The sequence below is a fragment of the Diachasmimorpha longicaudata genome, unplaced genomic scaffold (genome assembly GCF_034640455.1).
Source record: "Diachasmimorpha longicaudata isolate KC_UGA_2023 unplaced genomic scaffold, iyDiaLong2 ctg00000106.1, whole genome shotgun sequence".
NCBI classification, from domain to species: domain Eukaryota; kingdom Metazoa; phylum Arthropoda; class Insecta; order Hymenoptera; family Braconidae; genus Diachasmimorpha; species Diachasmimorpha longicaudata.
The window spans coordinates 56,288-73,152 of NW_026973926.1; the positions used below are offsets into that span (position 1 = coordinate 56,288).

General features: G+C 41.6%; 2 protein-coding genes across 2 annotated transcripts; both read right to left on the bottom strand.

Annotated features, from left to right (window-relative positions):
* Nucleotides 1-5,111: 5,111 nt before the first annotated feature.
* Nucleotides 5,112-16,087, bottom strand: LOC135171804 (uncharacterized). Its single transcript, XM_064138360.1, has 2 exons — nucleotides 15,799-16,087; nucleotides 5,112-7,574 (listed from the first exon to the last, which is right to left on the bottom strand). The coding sequence occupies exon 2, from the start codon at nucleotides 7,550-7,552 to the stop codon at nucleotides 5,495-5,497; it is 2,058 nt and encodes a 685-aa protein (XP_063994430.1). The 5' UTR covers nucleotides 7,553-7,574; nucleotides 15,799-16,087; the 3' UTR covers nucleotides 5,112-5,494.
* On the bottom strand, nucleotides 7,582-8,194 carry LOC135171805 (ribonuclease H1-like). The gene has a single exon (XM_064138361.1). It carries the CDS (start codon nucleotides 8,192-8,194, stop codon nucleotides 7,676-7,678), a length of 519 nt encoding a protein of 172 aa, XP_063994431.1. The 3' UTR covers nucleotides 7,582-7,675.
* Nucleotides 16,088-16,865: the final 778 nt, after the last annotated feature.

Sequence of the window (16,865 nt, forward strand, 5' to 3'; positions counted from 1 at the left end):
ACCCCTCCAACGGTGGTAATTCACATTGTTCTTTCTTTAGATCAATAAGATCATTATTATTATTGTTTATATTACTGTTATTGGTTCCATCAATTCTCTCCCTTTTTCTTAAATGTAGAGCCACCGCCTTTTCTTTGTATAATATCAAAAGTGGTCCAACAAGTGACCTGCCTGCCCCTCACTCCTGCGAATTCCCAGAAACAGGCATTATTTCAATCATTGTATTTTCGACCAAGTTTTGTACAATCCTGAATTATTATATTAAATAAATATATTCACTGTAACAGCCTCTGCCCCTTTTTATTTAGTATTTGACCCGTCCTCTAATTAACAATTGAGAATTAATAATTAGACAAAAGGTCACAACACACAAATACAAACACACACTAAACTACCTAAAAATGAACATAAAAATAGAAAATATTATTATAATAAAATATCGTTGAAAAAAATGACTAAAACTACTGCTGTAAAAAATTATAGACATTTATAAAAAATTGGAATAATTCTACACACAACACACAGAGACACACACACAACAAATGAATAAGATAAATATATATTACCATAAACAATGGTTCGTAATTTCTTGATTCCTTAACTTACATTCGCACGAAAAGAATAAAACTAATTACAAAATGTACAACAATATTCAACGTATCCGAAAAATATTTGAAAATCCCGCCAATTTCGCCACCTCGAAACTAGCGCCATCTGTCTAACATTTCGGTTAAACGGACCAATAGATGGCAGCATGTACTTCATCGATTATTGATGGCAATGTTGTATCAGGCAAAAGATTTTCCATTGCCAATCAATAAACAAAATAAGCGGTTAATCTTGCTGCAGTGTCAAATATTTTAGTTTAATTAGATTAGAAGAGTGTCTGTTATTGTGTAAAGTGTATCACACTTAGTGTGTGTGTTGTGTGAGTGTGTACATGCAGTGATTTTCCTCTCGTTTTGTCTTAACCCCAAAAAACATTTGCATAATTTAGTCGCGGTTGAGAGCTTTCGTGTTTCGTTCTTTTTCATTTGTTATATTTCGTTTAATTTGTTAACTTGTGGAGTCTTTGCAATAGCGTTTGCAGTTTCGATAGCCTTTGGGGATGATCCGGAACAAATTACGTATAATACAGCAGAAATGCGTCAACATTTGTTACAGATATTTCAGCAGAGCAGAATATCTCGGTTTCCTGTTATTAATGTAAGACCGTTGTCGTGTAAGAAGTTTAAATTAGATTTTGATCCACTGTCACTTGATTCACGGAGTGAAGATATTGGACGTCCGTTTCAATACAAAGAAAAGGTGATCGGAACACCAAATGATCATCGACCTATGAAGAATGTGAAAATAAGTAAGTGTAAGAAAACGAAGAGCAATAAGACATGTCATATAATAAATGATGAGAGACCTGCTGATAGTACAATGAAACGTAACATTGATAAATTATCGTCAGACAGATACACTGGAAATCGAACAAAACGGAGAAAGAATTCACGAATTGATTATGAATCGTTATCGGATGAGTCATTGAACATAATCCGCAAAAATCAACAGTTGCAGGATCAGCATATAACTTTTTTCGGTCAAATTCTAGCAAATCATTCGGACTATCGTCATCAGGATACCATATATTTAGAACGGCCTGAACTAATTCAGCCAATACCAGTAGGCCAAAAACATATTCAAATATTATACAGCAATAGCGGTAAGCCAGATTCTGGCCACTGGATTTGTAGTTTTTATGACGGCAATCACATTAATATCTATGATTCTTTAAATACACAGTTGCTTCATAAAGATCATAAAAGTTTTTTGCAAAATTTATATCCATTCTATGAAGTAACTGATAGAACGGTTTATTTTAGAACTGTACAACAACAAACAAATGGCACCGATTGCGGTGTATTTGCGATTGCTTTGGCCGTATCCTTACTCTTCCGTGAGAAACCACAACTAATTAAGTATGGTATTCCCCAGATGCGGGAACATCTTGTTACTATGTTTGAGTAAACAGAAATTACTCGTTTTCTTAGTACTTCTAATTACAACAACTCCAAAGATATTTCTCTGCATGAAATTCAACGGAAAGAACGTATTGCATATAGGCAACGTATCTTCCAGTTATAAACCAATATTACTTGTCATCGCAGAGGAGAATCTCTCATATCTAGTGTCCAATATGATATCAAGAATTCCAAAGAAACATCAAGGGAATATCTTCGTGATTTTACCGATGAGCAAACACAAACATCGAAAATGGAATCAAATGATTATTCTGAAGGCAGTTGCCAACAGATAAATTCAGAAATCCACGAGCAAATAATCAAATCTGAACCTGGTCCCCCTATCGGTGTCAAGATTCACGATAAAGTCATTCTGAAGGATACCGATAATAACGTCAGTAAAATAACTTCGTCGATAAATGTGAAGCGTAAAGTCATTCATAAAAAAGACATTATTCCTCGGAAGAAACGACTGCTGAAATCTAGAAAAATCTCTCTTAAAAAGAAGAGTACAAAAGTGAAAGATCAGAATGAGTCAAAAGTAGAAACTGTCAAACTAAAACAGTCTGCTGAAAAATACATCGAAAAGCTGACATACATAATTAGCACAACTGATAATAAAATTCCCGCAGACAGCAGAGTGGAAGCAGGAAAAATTGTGAAATGGTGTTTAGACAAAAGGAAACAAGTTGTGAGAACACTTAATGGATTGTCATCAAGTGTGCAACGTACTGCAGATCACTATTTAACAAGTTCAAAGGCTAATGAACAAAATGATGGCTTATTTGTGTTATGTCCGGAGACGTTGTCAGCGTCGGAGGACAACTGTTATGTAATTGAGTGATTTGCGGAAAACAAGAACTAGAAATTTTGATATAAAAATATGAAATAGCTAAATTGAAAATATGGAATGAAGCTAAGTATTTTTATATTTGAGATTTTGTTTGGACGACGCTAGGTTTAGTTTTTTCGCTCTTACCTTAATTATGTTGTTAATCTAAATGAAAAGGGAAAGGGGAATAAAGGAATCAGGAATAATCAAATGATTCCGAGTAAATTTTATTCTCAAGAATGATATTCTCTATTACGAACCTTTTTGAATTACAATTAACAACAATTAATTCTTATCTAGAATTTTATGTAAATTTTATTTGACGAGAAAGTAATAACGGTAAAATATTTATCCCCGAATAGGTTCTTAGAGAGTTGATTAGCCAATTAATTTGGAATTGGCGAAGAATATAATTATTTTTATTAGACTCACAGTTCAAGTGTGTAAATGTATACTATCCCTTATGTATTGGGGATGTGTGGATCCTTCGGTGACACAATCGTCTTTCTTCACCAGAATCAGAATGGCCTCTGATCCTATCATGAATACTTCTTATTCATGCCACGTTCACCCACTCGCTTATAATTAATGCACAATGTTTTTGGATAAGTTTTTGAGAATGTCCACAACCACGGAAACTGATTAATTGGTCCTCTTAAAATTGCAAGAAACACTCCTACTTTCGATTAAAGGATGCAGTATCCCTGTACACTTCCGGCCGTTTAGCTATTTATTATGGTGGAATAGATTACCGCGCACTATATCGACTCTATCGCGAATTATAGTATGGGAGGCCCGAAAGAGACAGATCGATTCCGGAAAGTAATTTCCACCAAGTCAAACTATCGCTCCGACGGTTGCTTCTAGACTGCTTTCGATTTTTGATTTTGGGGAGCGGATCGGTTCGTGGTGGTTACACGAATTGATTTCTAATTGGTGGAAATTATGGCGTGGTTTTCCCACTACCAATTCTTAGAGGGGATCGACCTGTCAAGTCAGCGGTTTTGGCAGTCAGCAGTTTTGACAGTGCATGATTTCCGCGGTGGAGTTCAATGCTCTGGTATGTGTCATACTTTTTGTTGGGGTGAATGCACTTGCCGAGGTGGTGAAACCGATTTTTGGTGGACGTGGTGTTTATTATTTGAGGAATGTATTTCCTGTCGGTTAGTATCTATGGGGAATGCGGGAGAAGTTATTGATAATGGGTTTTGGATATCACAGCCCCCGCTCGGAATCATTATTGCACTGGGTTGGAATTGATTTTGAGAAGTGTCTGCAATTTCACATAGTCGGGTGTAACTTGATCTATTGGGTTTCCTGTTTATCTCTTGTCAGCGATTGTTCGGATCGTGGGTACTGTTTGTTTCGTCTCGTTCGGTCGGGGATTGCGATCAAATTTCTGCAGATTGGCATGGTGCATCCGGTGTAATGAGTTTCTGTGACAGTTCTTTGGGTACTCTTGGATCAGTCTGCTGCTGTCTTTTCTCGTGGCAGGAGTGTTAATATGCCTTCGAAAGGCCGTCGTATTCGAAATGCTCCTCGGGAGTTGAGAGTTTTGTTGTCGCGGTGTGATCAACCTGGACCTGATGGGGTGAAAGTGTCTCTTGGTCTTTTGCCATATGTCGATATGGTTTTGGGAGAGAATCCTGATATTTTTAGGTTGAGTGGAGTTTTGAATAAGCAGTTTTTTGGAGGTGGGGTGCGTGGATTCACCTATCTTCGATCTAACCGAAAGAAGGACTGTTTCGGTTATACAGATTTTACGACGAAGATAATTTATTTGCAAGAGTTCATGTTCTCCGCGGGGTTGTGTAGGACAGTGTTAGTTCGCACCCTCTTTCATGAGATGATCCATGCGTTTTTGGATAACACTGGCGCGGATAGGAACGAGAACTCTGGGCATGGACCGATTTTGATGAGGGAGGTGTCCCGGATAAACAAGCTGCTGGGATGTGATCTGATGGATGAAAGTGACGTTTCTTGGGATAGGCTACGGATTTTAAATCTGGATAAGGTTTTTATCTGTAACAAGTGTCGGAAGAAGGTGTCGCGCGTCTTAACTCGCCCACCAGGACCGGATGATTTTTATCCTTGGTATGAGAGTCATCGGAGGAGATGTGGGGGTACTTTTGGTTTGGCAGGTAAGATGTTCTTTTGCTGTTTTTACTTCATTTTTCTTTTTTTTTTTTTGTTTTGTTTCACAATCCCTGTTCTTTTTCGCGGTTTTAGCTTGATCGGGTGGTCTGAGGTTTGGGAGGGGTGATTGGGGATGAGGGATTCTTCTACTATTTCTGGGACAGCAGGCCATAGCAGTGTGAGGATCTTATGCATCGAATGGAGGCATTTTTGGGACTGTCGGCCGAAAGTCGGCCCAGTATTGACGATGTTTATGGAGACTCTATCCCCGATTTCGGAGTGTTTCTGTTGCTTACTACGAGTTTTGGATGTGTTTGGATATACCACGAGTGTTTGATCATATTATTATAATTATTTTCTGAAAAATAAATGGTTTTGTCAGTGGCTATGGATTTCCTCTTACACACGTGTTTTTTTTTTTTTTTTTTTTTTTTTTTTTTTTTTTTTTTTTTTGGTTGTTTTTGATTGTTATTGCCTTTGATACTATTATTGTTACTTCATTTATTCTGATGTTTTATTAGATGTAGCTGATAGTTACGCCTGTCCGTTGAGGTGATTCTGGTGGGGAGGTCTCCTGGTTCTCTTTTCGGATTGGTGGTGGGAGTGCTGGTAGCGCGGGGGCTATTCTTACGGCGGGCATGCTGATAGTGGCCATTGGTACCTCCTCGAATCGTTCAATGGCTGGTCGTTTCTGGTTTTTGCATTGTTGTTCTCTGGTGGTTTTTATCCTGTTTCTGCGGCAGCAGTAGCTTAGCAGCGGTAATATACTCCACCCTCTTGTGTATGCCACAATTCCTGCGATAATGGTGACCACGGAGAGAATACCTGTGATACTACAGTTTGCGGCTGTGAATATGCGGTGTGTGTATTCTTCTTGGTGGTGTAGGCCTATTTTCTTTGCTGCGTCAATGGTCTGCTGCATAGATTCATCGAACATTTTGGTGTTATCGATATCTGGGATGGCATGATGTTCAACTTGGGTAAGCATACCCATCTTCTTTGGTGCGTCACTCAGACTAGGAGCCATTTCGGTGATATTCATGGTGATGGGTATGCCATGAATTGTTGGTAGTTGGGACTCGATGAGGCCGGTCCCTTCCAATATGATGGTCTTTGTTTCTGCCGAGCATCTGTTGTTGAGGTGAAGGATTCCTGTTCCATTGATGATGGTCGATTCGACTTCCAGCCCCTGGCATGTTATCTCTAGCCTTTCTGGTTGTATGGCTGAGTATAACCATCCTTCACTGTGGGTTAATTTTGTCCATTGGGTGTTCAAGTTGTTGCTCAGACGTATGTTGCAATTTTGGTATGCTTTTGGTGTTGGGTTTAAATCGGCGTTGGTGAGGAGTTGATACTCGCAACTCGGGGTTGCTCCCGGTTTTTGCATTGGCAATCCTTTGGGGCAAGCAAGGCAGTTTTCTAGGGGGATACAGGTTCTCAGGTAGCTTTCGTCAGTGAGGGCGAATTTTGGACTGATTTTGGAGGTCATGATGTATTCCTTTTCGGGTTGGATATATGCTGCAACTGTTTTGTTTCTTTGCACTGTTTGTGGAACTTTGCATGATATGATTTTGAATAGATCCATTGATTCTCTTGCTAGTAGGGGTATATTCAGAATAACTAGAAATTTTCTTTTGCTGTGTCCTGTTTCCATCTTGCTTATCTGGGCTAAAAGGGTTATGTCTAGTTTCTCTTTGTTGATGGGGAAGAGACTATCCTCTGCAGCCTTTTCTATTTCTTGAGCGGCGTTTTTAATTTGTTCGTTGTTTATTAGCATTGGATTTAGTTTCCCATGTTTTGCTTCCTCAACTGCTTGCACCACTTTGTGAGTAGTTTCTAGATATTTCCGGGCGCCATACTCTGCTTCATTTGCTATTTGTGTCAAATGTTGCAGGTATTCCAGAGAGTTGATGTGTGTAATCATGTTATTTGATTTGTTGGTCAGCCGGTCCAGTTGTTCCTCCGCTTGTCTCATCCTTAAAATGTTCTTGTTATTAATCATTTTCATCGAGTTTATCTCAGCCTGAATCAGGTGTGTGGAATTTTCAATCAGATGTGTTATTTGGCGTTGGTCTTGGTATAATCGATTAATTTCTTTAGTAATATGTTCGTGGTCGTTATAGTCCATTGTTCCGAAAACTTTTCTGGCAATTGTTCCGATAAAGCCGAAGAACGGCGCCCTGGCTGTTCGGGATGGTGCTCGCATGTGCGCTGGGTTGGATTGTAAAACCTGTTGTCCATGTTCTTGGATATATCGAAGCTCCTTTGCGAGGTCATTCATTTTGTCTAGTCCTAGGGCTTGTCGGCAATTCCGTGGTTCTTGGTGAGCAGCACAGTCTTTGTAATGTTTCTCGATCATAATCTGTCCGGGTAAAGGTTGACCTGATAAGCCTTCTAGATCGATGGTCAACATTAGTCGCCAGTTCCGGTTTATTCTCCTTATTTGATCGATTTTCTCATAGTAGATTCCCGGATTATATGCAAGGGGATCTTTTCGATAGAGCCGTTCCGTTATGGCTATTCTCACCAGGAAACTTATACTCCCGATTATTACCATCAATGGGATGCTGGTCATCTTGGGCCCGGTTATGATGGATCTGAAAGGGTTGGAAAAATTGGGGTCACAAATCTATATGTTTGTCTATTGAGGTTTGTGTTGTGTTTTTTTTTTTTCTTTTATTGACAGCTTTGCTTCGCATTAGGTGGATGCGTAGATTTTTGATCCTGCTTTAGCTAGTTCATCAGCTCTTTCGTTTCCATAGATTCCTTTATGCCCAGGTGTATATTCAAATTGGACCTCTAGTTGTTGAGTCAGGGTATCTAATTCCTTCAATAATTTCTGGTTGACGACTGGTTTGCTCTTTGCATTGAGCCAACCATTCAGCTTCCATTTGGGCAAATGCTTGGTCATGCAGTCGATCAGGTATTTAGAATCGGTTATTAATTTGACTCGTTTTATGTCATGCCTGATGCATATTCTGCAAGCTTCTATGGCCGCTGCGGTTTCCGCCGTGATATTGGTGGCTCTTTCTTCTTTCAGGGTCTGATAGGTATTCAGGGGGTGTCTGTCTCCAAACCAGACCCCTACTCCAGCTATGGCGTTGGTGGTGCCATTGTATGAGCATGAACCATCGATATAGGCCGTGATCCAAGTTTTCTTTTGAATCTGGATTTCTCTCGGGGGCATGTTCCTGTAACCAGAGATTGATATTGTCATATTTTTTTTTTTTCTTTTCCTAATCTTCTTCGCATGGTTTCAGCTTGTTGGGATGTTTCATGAACCTGTGCCCATCTTCTGTCTCAAGATATACATTCCCTTTTGCGGTGATGTCTACAATTTCATAGGGCCCAGTATAAGCTTGATCCAATTTTCCGGTTTTTGGTTCTTTCTCGGCATACACGAACTGGCCGATTTTTAACTCTAAAGGTCTTGCTTTTAGATCATAAATCCTTTTTGAGTTGAATTTCGATTCCTGAAGATGTAGGTAGGCGATTTCATGGATTCTTTCTAATTTAGTAATCAGCTCAATCATGTAGTCCGAGTAGGTTTCCTTCCCCTGGTCTGTCTCATTAAGATTGGAGGGTATCCTGGCTGGTTTGCCGTATAATAATTCAAAAGGGGTAAAATTTGTTGCGCTATGAACCGTGGTGTTGTACGACAACATAGCAAAGGGTAGCAGTTCATCCCACTCGTTGAACTCGTTGGTGTATGCCTTAAGATATTCTACAAGGGAATGATGGCTTCTCTCTAAAGCTCCATTGGATTGTGGCCGATAACCTGAAGTAGTGATGTGGTGGAACCTCATGATTTTGCTTAACTGAGCGAAAAGCTTGCTGAGGAAACTTGTGCCTTTGTCGGAGAGAATGATCTTCGGGCAACCATATTGTGCTACGTACTTGGTTGCTATAGCATGTGCGATGGTATGGGCTTTGATATCTTTAAGGGGTACGGCAACACAATGCTTGGCAAAATTATCCTGGATCGTAAGGATGTGATTGTGCCCTTTCGAGGTCGTTGGGAGTGGACCAACGGTATCAATCGAGATTCTCTCGAAGCATTCACTAGGTGTTTCCGTGATCAGCATTGGTTGTCGGAATTTTACGCGTCGTATCTTTTCCAGTTGGCAGGTTCTGCATTTCTTGATGAACCTTTCAACCTCTTGCTTCATTCCTGGCCAGTAAAATCGTTCTCTAATTCGGTGGAATGTTTTGACGATCCCTTTATGGCCGGCTGGCAGAGTTTCATGACATTCCTTGATGATTTCCTGTCTCAGGGCTACCGGTGGCATTCCAATGGTTCCATGGCACAGGGTTATGTCGATCGGTTGTTCGTAGAATTCCCTTTCTAAGAAGAATCGAAGGCGGATGTCTTCATCGATTTCATCTCCCTGATTTACCATTTTAACCGTTGTTGTTTGGTATTTTATCAAGGCCTGGTGTAGATTCTTCAAACAGAGTTTGAGGTTTTTGTTCTTGACTTTCTCAAAGTGCCATTGCTTCACTATTAGTGTGAACGTGTAGAATTTTCCACATTTGGTGACTATTACCTGACCTGGTAGAGGCTTAAGCTTTTTGATATGCTCTAAATTTATGAGGTTCAGATCTCTGAGAAGTTTTGTGTTCTGTTTAGTTGGCTCTGCATCCGCGGCCAGAAAATGTGCAAGGTTTCCCTTCGAGAACGTAAGCCCATCTCTTGTTTCGTGAATGTTGGGTGCAGCTTGATAGGACTCATCGTGGGGAATGCTGAGCTTATCGTCTTTTATGATGTCCGTCTTCACTTGTTCTCGGGAGGTACCCTGAGAGGAAAAGGGGGACGGTGTGATGAGTGAGGGCTCTAATTGCTCTGCTATTAGATGGGAAAGCTTTGTGGATTTAACCTTCACCCCCGGTGACGCTGTGTCGTCCTCCTCGAACTCATCGGACAAATTGATCAAGGGTTTCGATCGCTCTTCGAGATCTGCTATCTTCTGGTCGAACAGCTGGGTAGAAGCGTTCAGCTCGTCGAGGAAACCTGGGCTCAGATTTGCTCTTTTCAGCTGGTATAGAGGGGGTGGTTGGTAATAGTCCCACTCTGGTAGACTTTCATTTTGTGACTCTTCAGCTTTTTCTAGGAATTTTTCGAATAGCTGTAAGCCCTTGAGCCTACTTATCTCAGCTTCTGATGGTTCTTCAGGGTCATCGTCCTGTTCTTCCATTAAAGATTCTGATTCAATTATTCCTTGATTCAGGCCGTCCAGTTGCTCTCTTTCTTCAAACACGTCCTCCTCCATTGGTTCTCCTTCCAGAGAGATGTTCATTTCATCAGGTCTCTCGGTGGACCCTCGGGAGTCTTCTGTGTCTTCGGAATCATTCTCTTTCAGGATTGGGGTGTCAGAGTTGGAGTATTCCTTTTCCTTGTCAAGGTGAATCGTTTCCGTGCTATCCCTTCCTGATTCCGGGCTTCCTGGGGCAGAGGGGGTTGGTGTTGTGCTTTCGACTATTGACTCGTTCCCTATTTCCGCTGAACTAGGTGTAACTGTTGTGGCATCGGTATCGAGGTTTTCCGGAGTCTTTTCTGGCGTAGCGCTGCCACTCGGATTTATTTTTTTTTTTAGTGCGGACTGATACTGACGACTATCTCGATAAGAGATAGGTTCTCTCCTGCCCGTGGCGAGGTCGGTCATTCTCCTTGTTTTAATTCGTTCTGCAACTGAACTACCAGGGACTGGTGTTTGGATGACCTCAGGCTGCGATTTGAAACGAACCCGTAGATTGGGATTTCCCACTGTTCTTGATGGTTTAAGGGTTGGACGTGATGCATTGGTTGCCGGTAGACAAACAATAAGCACAGTTTCACCAGGCTGGTCGTCCTCCAATGGGTTCTCGGCAAATGCATCGGCCAGTTGTGCCTTCTTCTGCTTCTTTATTTCCACCTCAAAGTCGAAATCGTTCAAATAAGTTTTCCATTTAACTTGTCTGGAGGTGGGATTGCTGGAATCTCGCAGCCAATTGAGGGCTGGACTATTCGTGATAATGGTGAAAGGCACTCCATAAATGTAAGGTTTGAACTGCCCTAGAGCGTATACCACAGCTAGGCAGTCTCTCTCTGCGGATGTGTAGCGACTTTCAGCTCCTCGCAAGGTTCTGGATGCATAGAGGATCGGGTGTTCATCCCCTTCTTCGTCTTTTTGGCTCAATATTGCCCCTAGTCCCTTTTCCGTGCTCGATACGTGCACTATGAAAGGTTCGTTCATATCTGGATGGTACAGCAGGGAATCTTCAGTAAGGGCATGTTTTAGGAAATTGAAGGCTTCATCGTGTTCCGTTCTCCAATGGTATTGGCAGTCCTTCTTCAGTAGCCGGGTCAGAGGTTCCGATTTTTCAGCATAGTCCTTAACGAATCTACGATAGTAATTGCTGAAACCTAGGAATCTCCGAATCCCGTGTTGATTGATTGGTTTGGGCATTTCCACTAGAGCTCTAACCTTGGAGGGATCAGGATGAATCCCCTCCTCATCAATGATATGTCCTAAATAGGCTACCTCTTTCATGAAGAATTTGCATTTGTCAGGTTGGAGGGTAAGTCCCTTGTCTCGAAGGCATTCAAACAGGTTGTGAAGCCTATGGGTGTGTTCTTCAAATGTTCTGGAGTAGACAACAATATCGTCCAGATACACATAAAGCTCCGTGCCCTTCAAACCTGCGAGAGTCTGGTCCATCATCCTCTGGAAGATCGGTGGGGAATTTTGTAAGCCAAACGGCATTCTGGCGTATTCATAATGTCCGTCGGGACCCGTGAAAGCGGTCTTTTCGCTGTCTGCTTCATCCATCTCGATCTGGTGAAAACCACTTGCAAGATCGAAAACGCTGAAATATTTCGCTCCTCCAAGCTGTGATAAGATTTCCGAGATGTCAGGCAGTGGGTAAGAGTCTCCGATGGTTTTCTGGTTCAAAGCCCGAAAATCGATCACCATCCTCCATCGTTTCCGTCCTCTGGAGTCCGCTTTTTTGGGGACAATCCAAAGTGGAGAATTGTAGGGGGAGACAGACGGCCGTATGATACCTTGCTCTTCCAGTGTCTTGCATTGAGTCCTGATCTCATCCTTGTGTTGTTTAGGGAATTTATATTGCCTTTTATGGATAGCCTTGTTGTCTATTGTACGGATTTTGCATTTGAAGTGTCTAGCTTTCCCTAGTTGATCTCCCGGGAGGTGAAAGACATCATCAAATGTTTTAATCAAGTCGATCACTTTCTTCCTCTCAAAGAGTTTGAGCTCTTGTTCAGGTAACGCTCGAACAATGTCAGCTGCTCTTTGGTGTAAACTTTCATTTTCTTCTGAGGATATTGCCATATTGCAAACTGTGACGTCGGTTCCAGGGCAGTAAATTTCCTCATCAAAGGGTTCTATCCGTTGTGGGGGAATGTTGAGTTCGATGGGGTCTTCGGTGGTATTAATGGCTACTGCACAGGCTATTCCATTTGTGACGGTCACTGCACTTCGGCCTAGATATATTCCCTGAGGTGTATCGACCTTGGGTAGGTATCCAACTTCTAAATCTGGGTTTTGTATTGGGATTCCTATGACCATCCGCGTTCTGGCAGGAATTATCTTAGGTCCGTATGGTCGGTGGTAATCGAACCAATGAATGGGTAGATTCGGTCTTCTCTCGGTAGTGATGGTCCTCTGAAGATACCGGATGTCTACCTTTTCCTGAATCAGAAATTCTAGGCCGAGAAGTCCGGATCCTTGCACTGGTAATTCGCCATCAATTATGTGAAAGGGGACCTCCGCTCCTAGGATTCTGAGGCGAATCAAACCACACGTTGGCAATGCATCTTCTGTTACCCCCGTTAAATACCTCACGATGGGAGGTTCGATCTTGGCACCAGGTTTAATTGCGCGTCGCTCGATGAGATTTATCTCCGCTCCGGTGTCTATCAGGAATTGGTGTGAGTTCCCCACTAAGTTTTTAACTCGTAAGTTGATTCTGGGTCCACCCCCGGTCAGAGATATCCTGCACTCTTTTCTTGTGGGACAACTCGGGACACACATATGCAGAGGTTTTAACGGAGATATGTTGAATGTTATGGTTCGTGTGCTAAAAGATAGATGCGCCTTCAGCTTGTTCAGCATATCGTCACCAACAATTGCTCCATATCCGCCAGGTTGGTGAGGTATGACGTGGAATTTAATTTTCACCTTTGGGTGAAGGGGTAGCATGACAGTCCCCAACGATTCCATAACATCATTGGAGAGCCCCACAATTTTACACGTCTCTCTTATATCCACGATGACCTCTGGTTGTAACGACTGAATGGCTATAAGATTTATGGAAGCCCCCGTGTCCACCAGGGCACTGATCCCATCGTTGGTCAGGTATGGACCCTGAATCCGAATATGGGGACCTCGCTTGGGGCCACACAGGACCATCTCCTTTATTGGTGGTTGCGGTGGGTGCTCGTCAGGGTATGGTATTGGTTCTGACCCTGGTCGCTCGTCATCGCACCCGCTTGACGAGTCAGATACTCGTTTAAAGCCTGGATGGGAAGTCCAGGTGTCACAGTGGAGTTCAGGACTTGTGGGTTTTGATTTCCCCCAGATCTCTGGTGATAATCTGTCCGACCCCGTTCTCGAGAATTATCTCGTGTTCGATTGGGTATGGCGGGCGGTTGGTTCATCTTCAATACTAGAGTTTGGAGGAGCTGCTTTATTTCAGCCAGGTCATCGTTTCGTCGCTCACTCCTCTGCTCCCTCTTAGGAACAGGCTCTTTCGGTGGTTGCGAAGATCCAGTCAAGATTGCAGCTAATTGGTGAAGACTGAGTTCAGCTGAGGCTCCATCGGCTAAATCTTCATTGGACTGTTGTCGCTCGAGCTGTTGGAGTAGCTCTTGGAGAGCCGGGTTGTCCTCTGATCCTCCTGCCATGGCGATAGCGTTACCCCCGTTGAGGCGAGGTGGTGAAAATGGACCCCTGGATGAAAATGGTTCTGAGTTCGCTGATCCCCTTGACGGTCCGGGCGGACGTCTCGGAGGCAGATAGTCTTGCAGCAGCGAAGCTACCAGATCCTTGTTGACTGGCTGATTTCTCCCATCATAGTTGACTTGAAATCCTGGGTTTCCATAGCCTCTACTGGGTGTTGGTGTAAAATATGGAGTGTTGCCATAACGTCCCTGATGATGCTGAGGGACTGCATATCGAGGACTTGACGTTTGTGCTTGAGGATACGCCTTGAATGACTGCGGTGTTGATTCATTCGCCCACATATCATTGTGTATCCCAACTGAAGGATACTCCGTCACGTACCGGTATTGGTTTTGGTCTTGTATCTCAGGTGCAGGCAAGGTCATACTCGGTCGGAACTCTTCTGAATCGAGTACCCTCAGTACATCATCAATTTTTTTACATTTCTGCCGACGTATCGTATCCTTAACTCCAGGTGTTGCATACTCTTTAAACCTGGCCAGAGCCTCATTGTTCAGGTATTCTTCCAGAACACCTCTCTTATTCTCTGTTTCACCTTCGAGTGTTCGCAACCCAAATTGAACCAAAGCTGCCAATCTTTCTAAGAAGCATTCTAGGGGTTCGTTTGCGTATTTGCATAGACCACGGACTTGGTTAACGTAATAAGTGAAACCGTATTGACCTCGGAATCGTTTGACAAGGATTTTGAGGATGTCTTCAACGGAGTTCAGGGTTTTGTTCGATACGGCGAACTTAGCGGGGGGTAGGAGGCGTTTCAATATCTGAAGAATGTACTCCTCTTTTCTACCATTTTCAGTAGGAATCGATGATAGATTTGCTCTAACAGCATATTCAAATTCATCTAGGGAAGCGTGTTGGGAGGTACCGGAAAAAATTGGTATACTACTAGCGATATCTCTTGCTTTAATATAATCTTCATGGTTCCCAACAAGCCCTGTGGCATTTGAATCACCTGTATAGGTGATATTGACGGAACTATTAGCCATTGAAAAATCGTTTTGAAGGAGGTCAAAAATAAATAAAAATAAGTAAATGAAAATTTGTTTGTGATAGCAAAATCTCGAATAGAATTTAGGCTACCTCCTTCTTTAAAACTTTTGAAATTGTTGCATTTGATGCTGAAAATATGTATAGCTTAATTTTCACGAGAAAAAATAAAAGGATGAATTTTCCAATAGAATAAGCCGAGTTTGTTCAGAAAGGAATAAAAGAATTCCTACTCTAGGTAGGAAGGAGTCGATCTCAAAAGAAAATTTAATGAATGATTTGAAAAGGAAACTGAATTTATTCGATATCTGAGGAAAATTCTTTATTATAAATTTGGCGGTAAGAGTGAAAGGAAGCCTAGAACGGTCCTACCGACTGCGCCATGAAATTCTAGCTGTTATGTCCGGAGACGTTGTCAGCGTCGGAGGACAACTGTTATGTAATTGAGTGATTTGCGGAAAACAAGAACTAGAAATTTTGATATAAAAATATGAAATAGCTAAATTGAAAATATGGAATGAAGCTAAGTATTTTTATATTTGAGATTTTGTTTGGACGACGCTAGGTTTAGTTTTTTCGCTCTTACCTTAATTATGTTGTTAATCTAAATGAAAAGGGAAAGGGGAATAAAGGAATCAGGAATAATCAAATGATTCCGAGTAAATTTTATTCTCAAGAATGATATTCTCTATTACGAACCTTTTTGAATTACAATTAACAACAATTAATTCTTATCTAGAATTTTATGTAAATTTTATTTGACGAGAAAGTAATAACGGTAAAATATTTATCCCCGAATAGGTTCTTAGAGAGTTGATTAGCCAATTAATTTGGAATTGGCGAAGAATATAATTATTTTTATTAGACTCACAGTTCAAGTGTGTAAATGTATACTATCCCTTATGTATTGGGGATGTGTGGATCCTTCGGTGACACAATCGTCTTTCTTCACCAGAATCAGAATGGCCTCTGATCCTATCATGAATACTTCTTATTCATGCCACGTTCACCCACTCGCTTATAATTAATGCACAATGTTTTTGGATAAGTTTTTGAGAATGTCCACAACCACGGAAACTGATTAATTGGTCCTCTTAAAATTGCAAGAAACACTCCTACTTTCGATTAAAGGATGCAGTATCCCTGTACACTTCCGGCCGTTTAGCTATTTATTATGGTGGAATAGATTACCGCGCACTATATCGACTCTATCGCGAATTATAGTATGGGAGGCCCGAAAGAGACAGATCGATTCCGGAAAGTAATTTCCACCAAGTCAAACTATCGCTCCGACGGTTGCTTCTAGACTGCTTTCGATTTTTGATTTTGGGGAGCGGATCGGTTCGTGGTGGTTACACGAATTGATTTCTAATTGGTGGAAATTATGGCGTGGTTTTCCCACTACCAATTCTTAGAGGGGATCGACCTGTCAAGTCAGCGGTTTTGGCAGTCAGCAGTTTTGACAGTGCATGATTTCCGCGGTGGAGTTCAATGCTCTGGTATGTGTCATACTTTTTGTTGGGGTGAATGCACTTGCCGAGGTGGTGAAACCGATTTTTGGTGGACGTGGTGTTTATTATTTGAGGAATGTATTTCCTGTCGGTTAGTATCTATGGGGAATGCGGGAGAAGTTATTGATAATGGGTTTTGGATATCACATTTGACTTATGTGGGAAGTCTAGACATACATCTGCTACGGAAGCATACTTCTATGAAATGATGTACTGTTTTACTGATTTAAAACATCATATTATCACTAGGAATGCAAAAGGGCAAGCTACGAATATTTTGCCTCTTAGTGTGCACAAGAGAATTGCGGCAATGTGGCGTTGCGATTCTTATTGTCAACCCATAAAAAATGAAAATATACTACAAAACTACGAAATTTTTTTGCAACATTTGGCAGGTCAGACCTTAAGTAGTTTCCCAAAGTTCTTT

Coding starts and splice junctions, on each gene's coding strand:
- LOC135171804 (XM_064138360.1), bottom strand. CDS start 7,552: ATGACCAGCATCCCATTGATGGTAATAATCGGGAGTATAAGTTTCCTG.
- LOC135171805 (XM_064138361.1), bottom strand. CDS start 8,194: ATGACAATATCAATCTCTGGTTACAGGAACATGCCCCCGAGAGAAATC.